A 9,189-nucleotide genomic window follows, 5' to 3' on the forward strand; every position below is an offset into this window, starting at 1 on the left:
AGCTTTTCCCTTTCCCTGGCTATCTGCCACCAAAATTTCTGCCAACACGCCATAAATTCTCTGATGCCCACTTCCTTCCCTTAGCTAACCTGATCTTGTGCTTTTATCTCAATATTCTCTGGAATGAACAGAAGGCAGATACCCTGAGATCATTCTATTATTAACTCAAAAGATTAATCCGGGGCAACATGCCATATTCTTTAGTTTTCCTCCTAATCTAAAAACATGCAGCTTATTCCTCTGAAATCTTTTACAATACAAATCCATCTCACACAAAAAAATGCTGATGGTTCCTATTGGCAAATCATTCTGCACTTATTGTAAAAGTCAGGTACTACAGTGAAGTGTCATTTATATGATTCTTCACAGGTAAAAATACATAAATAAATAAACTGCTAATCACAAAGTAATCAAACATACATGGAACTGAAGGCAGAGGATTGAGCTGGGAGCCTGGATACCCAGGATTCAGTCCACTGCTTTTAAACAATTATATATTAAAAAACCACTGGATGCCAGGCACTGAAGCCAGCATTCCTGAACGTTCTGTTTCACTGGAACCTTATCAGATTCTGAAAGCTTTCATTTTACAGGTGAAAGAAATGCCGAGAACTAATGTGTAATCTTTGGTAAATCATTATTTTAAATAAACAAAGTAAGTATTAAATTCAGGGATGTCTGAGAACAACAGCGACTAAGGTTTATTAAAGAATTCTAACACTTCAAGCAACACTTTATTTACATATGTGATTAAAATTCTTTAATTCATGAAATGCCAACATTCCAGACAGTTTGCAACTCACGGAATCTAGATTAGTCTGTTGGATAGAGTCACTATTTAAAAGAAAAGGCACATAGAAACAGAAAGAGAAAGCATAAAAATGCATTTAAGGAAATCCAAACAGAGGGAACTCCTATGGGTTTACCTCCACATTTATTTACCCACTGCCTCATTAGGTAAAGAATTTGAGGCCGGGCTTCCCATGTGGCTCCGTGGTAAAGAATCCACCTGCCAGCACAGGGTATGCAGGAGACCCGGGTTCGATCCCTGGGTCAGGAAGATCCCCTGGAGGAGGAAATGGCAACTTGACCCAGTATTCTTGCCTGGAAAATTCCACAGACAGAGGATCCTGGCAGGCTACAGTCCATAGGGTCATGCAGAGTCAGACATGACTGAGCATACACACACACAATGGCCATTTTACTTATTAAATGCCTTTCCCAGCAGTCATCTCCAAAGTATAGAATAAAGAATAAAAGAATAATATCAGAGAAGCATCTCAGAATCACTTAATTTTTTTTTTTTCCTGCGGGATCTTAGTTTCCTGACCAGGGATCGAACCCAGGCCCCAGCATGACAGCTCTGAGTTCTAATGACTGGACTGCCAGAGAATTTCCACAATAAGTGAATTTTTAAACTGAATTTTAAAAACAAAGAAGAGATAGATGTCAGCATTTAAAATTGTATCTAGAAGAAAGCTAAAAATAAGAAACAAGAATACCTCAGTCATCTCAAGCTTCCTCAGTTAAGACTCAAATACCTAAATATCCCAAAACATACGGTACATAAAGTTTCCAAACTGAAACTGCTACAACTCGTATGACAGCTATAGAAAAACTCCACAAACCGCAAGCAAAATTCAGAGGCCAAAGATGCTGCTAAACTTTGTCTTTTCTCATTTTTCTCACCTAAAGCTCTTTCTACCCAGGATCTGAGATTTCTAAGTTTCGTCAAGTTTCTTTCACTTAGGTATTGTTCCTTTCTCTATACTTTTTAGCCAAATGCCAGCCTTTATGAAAGCAGAAAGATTACATTTCACCATTTGAAAAGGAAGGAAAAGAAAGGGACTGTTCCTCCCAGAACCCTAATATTTGCATATAATTTACCCATTAGTGTTTAGACTTCTTTGGTTTCATAGCTCTGGGGAGAGGTTAGGCAAGGTGACCAAAGTACTTTAATGGGTGGTGCATTTTTTAACTTACTTTAGAACAGTGTAATGAGAACTACTCCCAGTTTAACGATTTAAAGTTTAGGAAACACCTTGAACCCTCAAAGCTAAAAGTAAAAACAGTGACACACCATTACTGCAAAACCAACGCAGCAGAGCCTAAAAGCTAAGAACCTAAAGAGTTACGCAGTGAAAGGAACAATCTCCTGTTTGATAATACGTCCCCATCAAAGGCTGTCTAAGGAAGAATTCAAAGCAGGCAAAACACTGGACAACAAACAATTGAATATAAAGATTCAAGAATGCACACAGTTTAACAGAAACTGTGGAGATAAGCAAGAAAGTTGTAAATAAAAGTCAGCGACTTGGGCCTAAAGCTCAGCAAGCCAAGAAATATTTTTGAAAGCATCTATACCTTCCCCCAAAAAACCACTTTTTAAAAATTGCTGCAAAATGCCCATAACGTAAAATTTACCATCTAAATGATTCTTCAGTGTACAGTTCAGGAATGCTATGTACATTCACATTGTTATGTGACCCACCTCCAGAACTCCTTTCTCTTGCAAAACTAAAACCCTGTACCCATTAAACAACTAATTTCCCCTCCCCCAGTCCCTGGTAACAACCACTGTATTTTTGGTCTCTGAATTTGACTACACCAGGTACCTCATATAAATAGAATCATGCAGTATTTATCTAAAAAGAAAAAAAAAAAAAAACACTTTCAAACCAAAGAAACTACTAGCCGAGGCAAATGGAAATAATCTAAAGAACAAAGGGACAGAAAAACAGGAAGCAGAAAGTGAACAACGGGGGAGGATTCTAGATTTCAGTATCTATGAAATATGATCTCAACCATAACGTTAGTTATCAGAAGTGCATTTAGATCCTCTTTTCTAAATATCTTTCAAACAAAAACAGAAAAAACCCGAGCAGAGAGTAGATTGGGAACTACAGATCTGGGTACCTGCAAAACAACTCCAAGCCTAACACTGGTACTCAGAAGTGAATCACGTAACATTTTTTTTTTTAAGAAAATAAAAAATAAAGTAAATTTAGGGAATTTCCTGGCAGTCCAGTGGTTAAGATTCTGCGCATCCACTGCAAGGGACACAGTTTGCTCTCTGGTTGGGGAACTAAGATCCTGCGTGCCTCATGGTGCAGCCAAAAATAAATGAACGAATGAATAAATAAATTTTAAAAGAAGGGATTCAGATCCTCTTCTCTAGTTATCAACAAAATCAACATTATCTCTTCAGTTCTTCAGATCTGAGTCTAAAGAAGGAAGTTGATGTTGTTGACTTAAAAAAATTAGTCACAACCTAGAAGTAGAGAGTCATGCTTTAGTTGGTGGGAATTTTTAGGACCTGAAGCCTGGGAACAAAACATAACTCTCAGCTTCTAGGTTGTGACTATTTTTTAAGTCACCAGTATCATTATATCATACTCCAGTTCAATCAGAAAGAAAAGCATCTTGGCAGCACAGCATCACACCACTAACTCTGATCTGATACTAAAACAATCTGCCTCAACACTTTCTCAATCTTTCTTAGACTTTCTCTGAGCAAATAAATGTCATTAAGATCTAATAATGCATACATATAAATGTGGAATACTATTGTTTCAGAGTTTCTTAGTAACAGTAAAAATATCTATTCGATCTCAAAATATACAAAGAAAGAGAATCATCTTAAGTCACAAACTTCAAAAGCCTTAGAAATAGGCAATTGAAACAATCAGAGAAGGACAATCAAACCCAAAAGAAATGCTGATGCTAGAGTTCATTTCAACTTAAAGAGAACAATATGAACAAAAAGTCATAAGTTTGATGGGAAATTTCCATTCTCATCATATTAAGTATATTTTAATTACACCTGTTAATCTGGGGATATGCTCTGCAATTGCGAAATCATGAAGCAAATTGAACACAATTACTCTTTCAGAAAAGAGTTATCAGTCACCAAACCTCTGAAAGATTAAAACTGTAATTCTGAAAAAAATTTTTTTGCTTTGCTCCACCTTATTTCTTTTCTTAATTTAGTAGAGGCCCGGAGGCTCTGACCTAGCTTCAGAGAATGAGCCAGTAGAGTGGGTTCAGAGGGAAAAAAATCATCCAGTTGCAGATTAGCAAAGGTGTTACAGGGATTAAGAAGTGACACGGCAAAGGAACACCCTAAAAGTGTGTATATAAGGGCCCAAAAGGCAGCCTGCAAATAGGTTCTTCACGATCACCTCTCCTACTCACCAGGACAAGCCAGACCTTCGCAGGAACGCTATGTCTTGCTCATCTCGCATGTCCTCCTCCAGGGCTGGAGGCAGCAGCTCGGTCAGAGTGTCTGCTGGTGGCAGCAGCTTCAGCAGCGGAAGCAGAATTGGTCTCGAGGGAGGCTCTGCCCGAGGCTTCCGAGGAGGCGCCGGCAGCTATGGCCTGAGTGGGGGCGCAAGCGGAGGCTTTGGAGGGGGGTTTGGTAGCTGCTCAATAGGGGGCGGCTTTGGAGGAGCTTCAGGTTCTGGGATTGGCTTTGGTGGGGGCTCTAGCTTTGGTGGGGGCTCTAGCTTTGGTGGGGGTTCTGGCTTCGGCGGGAGTGCGGCATACGGTGGAGGCGCTAGTGGAGGTTTCTACAGCTATGGTGGTGGCGTGGGTGGTGGCCTTGGTGACGGGGGGCTTTTCTCTGGAGGTGAAAAGCAAGCCATGCAGAACCTCAATGACCGGCTGGCCAATTACCTGGATAAAGTCAGAGCCCTGAGGAGGCCAACGCTGACCTAGAGAACAAAATCAAGGAGTGGTATGAGAAATTTGGGCCCGGGTCTGGGGATGGTGGAGCTGGAAGAGATTACAGCAAATACTATCCCGTCATTGACGATCTCAAGAATCAGGTGAGACACTAGCCATGCTGAGTTTCTATTGTTTCTGTATCTTCCCCATTTATTCAGATCATGAATGATGACTTTAAGTCACAGTATTATTTGAAAACATATTTGTTTTGCTGTATGTGTAAAACGGGATGTGGTGTGCTTTAACTGTGATACTGAATACAAGACATCCAAACACACTAATTTTGTTTGCATCTCACATTTGAATATTTCCACAAAAGAGTAGAATTTACACAATGCCAGGCAGCTAATTAACCTAAGAGTGCTGGCAATAAATCGACACTAGCTTCCTCTAATTTTTCATCATGATTAATTCTGGCAGGTTGATGTCCTTTAGCCTCTTACTAGATTTAAATAGCCTTACAGCTATTTTTCTTCCTAGAAAACCTGGTGCAAATATTGTATGAGAATGTGATGGAGTCTAACATGCTTAGATGAGTTGTATGGGAAATATATTTTTAAAGACTGTTTTGGAAGTGAAATTCATGTTTCACATTATTTTCTGAAAAAGCTCATAGAATAACTGATCTTCCAAAACAGCAAAAATATGTAGAGGATTGTGTTCTGTGGAACAATGTTCCATGCTCATTCCAGCAAATGTGCAGGCTGCTAATTTTTGCAGAAGGATGTTAGTCTAAGTACATTAGGGTCATCAATGCAGGTGTCATTACTAAGCAAATTTTCAAAGCAACTCACCTTTGAAGGTTAACTCAGGAGACATCTACTGTCACAGATGGACATGTAGACATAGGTTTTAAAAAAAAAAAGCAACCATGATTTATTCACTATTATTGTCTTTTCTAGATCATTACTGCCACCACTGAAAATGCTGGGATCATTCTGCAAATTGACAATGCCAGACTGGCTGCTGATGACTTCAGACTGAAGTAAGAAAAGTGAAGACTTGAAAACAAACATTGTAGGAAAAATAAAATTCAATCCCTTGGCTTAGTTTATTCTAAATTTTAAAGCAATCTTCTAGGGGATCAAGACCTAAATTCACAAGGGTATATTTTACAAAACCCTCATGCCACAAACAAGAACAGAATGAAGGCAATTTCAGGATGAAATGTTTGCTATCAAAAATATTGGCTGTCAATAGAGTTAATGTACGGTTCAGGTTTTGCTTTACAAGGGGAAAACTCCCAAGAGAAAACATCGTTCATTGATCAAATTGCTCAGGGGAGAAAACATTTTCTTGCATATATGAGAATGCGCTGTACTCTTTGAAATGGGCTGTACTGTACTCTTCCAGATATGAGAATGAGCTGCGTCTCCGGCAGACCGTGGAGGCTGACATCAATGGCCTGCGGAAAGTCCTGGATGACCTAACCATGACTCGCTCTGACCTGGAGATGCAGATTGAGAGCCTCACTGAGGAGCTGGCCTACCTGAAGAAGAACCACGAGGAGGTAGGAACGGGGTCCACATTAATCAACAATGCTGGCCTACAGAGCTTCCCCCACATCCATTCTATAAAAATAAAATAAATTCCATCTGGATGGACTTTCAACTTCTGTAACCAGAAGGAAAAAAAGTAATCATGAGAAAATTATATGTGAATTTGGTGGGGTGTTTTTTTTTTTTTCCTTTCGGTGTCCCAGTTTCAACTTTTTGTTGGCTTATGCACATCTTAGGAAATTATTGCTTTTCTTTTAAGTTTCTCTTTTCTTTGTTGGCTGCTCTGGGTCTTCATTGCTTCATTTCTCTAGTTGTGGCGATCAGGGACTGCTCTTTATTGCGGTGGCATCTCTTGTTGCAGAGCACTGGCTATAGGGCACACCAGCTTGATGGTTGTGGCACCCATCCTCTGCACTGGCAGGTGGATTCTTAACCACTGGACCACCAGGGTTGTCCTGGAAGTCATTACTTTTCATCACTACAGTCCTTTTTGCTTCGGGCTAGGAAATGAAGACTATGCAAGGAAGCTCCGGAGGGGACGTGACTGTGGAAATGAACGCTGCCCCAGGCACAGACCTGACTAAGTTACTGAATGACATGAGGGCACAGTATGAGGAGCTGGCTGAGCAGAACCGCCGCGAGGCCGAGGAGCAGTTCAACAAGCAGGTAGGTCATCACCCTGAGCCTCCGAGTCCATGGCCACATATGAGCCAGTTCCTGTCATCACACCAGCCTGCAATGACTGCATTTTATTTGTATCTAGAGTGCCTCACTGCAAGCACAGACCTCTACTGATGCCGGGGCAGCCAGTTCCGCCAAGAATGAGATCACAGAACTGAAACGCACTCTGCAAGCCCTGGAAATTGAGCTGCAGTCCCAACTGGCCATGGTTTGTGCAAAGAACTTCTCGCAACTCTCCAACAGGGAAGTTGAGCAGTTGGTTTCCTTTCTTTGCCAAGATGTCCCACTTGACATGTCACAAAAGCAGGATTAGGGAGGACTGTATTATGGTTGTCAAAAGCATAAGACATTCCAGTTAAAGACAATGTGTCTATTTCCGTGAAAGATTTAGTTTAAAAAATAATGGCAAGAAAAATTAAGGAAGCAGAGAAAGCCATAGAGGTCGTAACTCATGGAAAGTGCATTTCTCTTAGTATCTTATAAAATGTATTTTTTAAAAATCACCCAGTGATCTATTTTCATGGTGAAATTTTAATTTGCTTTTTCTCTTAGAAAAGCTCCCTGGAAGGGACCTTGGCAGACACGGAGGCCAACTACATGGTGCAGCTGTCACAAATTCAGATGCAGATCAGCAGCCTGGAGGAGCAGATCTGCCAGATCCGGGGTGAGACCGAATGCCAGAACGCAGAATACGAGCAGCTGCTGGACATCAAGACCCGCCTGGAGATGGAGATTGAGACCTACCGCCGCCTGCTTGACGGAGAAGGAGGGTAAATGAAAGTCAGGAACATGCTAAATGCAGACCTTGGTGTATTTATGTTATGCAACCAAAAAGGGGCATGGGGACCAGACTTGTATTTATAATGTAAGAGTGACACAGTCTGATGAAAAGACTGCTGCCATCATGGGAACGAGCCCACTGCACGGAGGGTGTCTCCTGCCTTTGCAAAGTGCAAAAACAAACAATTCTTTTTTTCTCCAGTGGTTCTGGTTTTGGAGGATCTGATTATAGAAGTTCAGGATCCAGAAACATGGGGTCCAGAAACATGGGATCCAGGGATTCATCCATGTCTGATGGCTCAAGATCTGGAACTTGTGTCCAAGGCAGAGGTAGATATTTTTTTCATGTTTCTGGTTATTTTATAATTGAAACATAAAGACATGCTTTGCTTCTCATACGAAAAGTATGTGCTGTTGTTCACATCATCTTACCTAGATAGAACATACTCAGTGAATATATTTGGATTTCTCTTGATCTATGTTTCTGTGAGTTTCCAGACTGACATTGTGGTTCTGCGATTTTCAGACCCAAGCAAGAGTAGAGTGACTAAGACCATCGTAGAAGAGGTGGTGGATGGCAAAGTCATCTCATCTCAAGTCAGCAATGTTTCCGAGGTGAAACTGAAATAAGCAATTTCCAGATCAACAAGAGTGTCTTTCAGAGGAAAAAAAACACTCTAAAGGACACCAATGAAGAAACTGCATCAATCTAGCCATCTTTCAGGATCGCTTCAGGGAAAAGTATCTATCCAGAAATAGAAGACGAACCAATTTTTCTGCATCCTCTTCTTTTCTTATTAGAATGCTCTTGAAAAAAGTTGAAAAGACAGCTTTGCTCTAATTGTTTCTGTGCTTCAATAAACTTACTTTTGCAAGTTAACTAAATTACTCCTGAGTTTTTTTTTTTTTAAGAAATGCAATACTTTAACCTAGAAATGAAGTTACCAATTATGACCTGGCTGCATTATCATTATGAATAATAATGTATGTATTATACATTATTTATATAGTATCTTCTTCATGAGAATCAAAATTATAGCCATTTTGTATGTGGGAAATTTTAACAACATCACATTAGAACACATTGATAGTTGGCATTAGACCTCAGGTCTCTACGACTGCAGTTAACAGTTCAGCCCAAAGAAGGATGAGATTATTTGAATAATCAATCTATAATTAATTAAATCTAATTTCTTTTTTATGCTTTTATTTTTGAGTTTTATTTTATATTAGAGTATGTTGTTATTTAGTCACTAAGCCTCTTCCAACCCCTTTGCGACCCCATGGACTGTAGCCCGCCAGGCTCCTCTGTCCATGGGATTATCCAGGCAAGAATACTGGAGTGGGTTGCCATTTTGTCCTCCAGGAGATCTTCCTGGCCCAGGGATTGAACCCACGTCTCCTGCTTGGCAGGCGGATTTTTACCACTGAGCCACCTGAGGCTCTTTTATATTACAGTTGATTTACAATGTTGTGTTGGTTTCAGGTGTACAGCAAAGTGATT

General features: G+C 40.2%; 1 protein-coding gene across 1 annotated transcript; it reads left to right on the forward strand.

The window, feature by feature from the left end:
* Window positions 1-4,180: 4,180 nt before the first annotated feature.
* Window positions 4,181-8,565, forward strand: KRT24 (keratin 24). Its single transcript, XM_040245409.1, is given in 9 exon segments — window positions 4,181-4,690; window positions 4,693-4,826; window positions 5,628-5,710; window positions 6,079-6,235; window positions 6,729-6,890; window positions 6,988-7,113; window positions 7,458-7,675; window positions 7,888-8,015; window positions 8,212-8,565. Coding segments are annotated over 9 exon segments (1,578 nt in total). The 5' UTR covers window positions 4,181-4,224; the 3' UTR covers window positions 8,316-8,565.
* The last annotated feature ends 624 nt before the right edge of the window (window positions 8,566-9,189 follow it).

The sequence above is a fragment of the Oryx dammah genome, unplaced genomic scaffold (genome assembly GCF_014754425.2).
Source record: "Oryx dammah isolate SB20612 unplaced genomic scaffold, SCBI_Odam_1.1 HiC_scaffold_8, whole genome shotgun sequence".
Taxonomy (NCBI): domain Eukaryota; kingdom Metazoa; phylum Chordata; class Mammalia; order Artiodactyla; family Bovidae; genus Oryx; species Oryx dammah.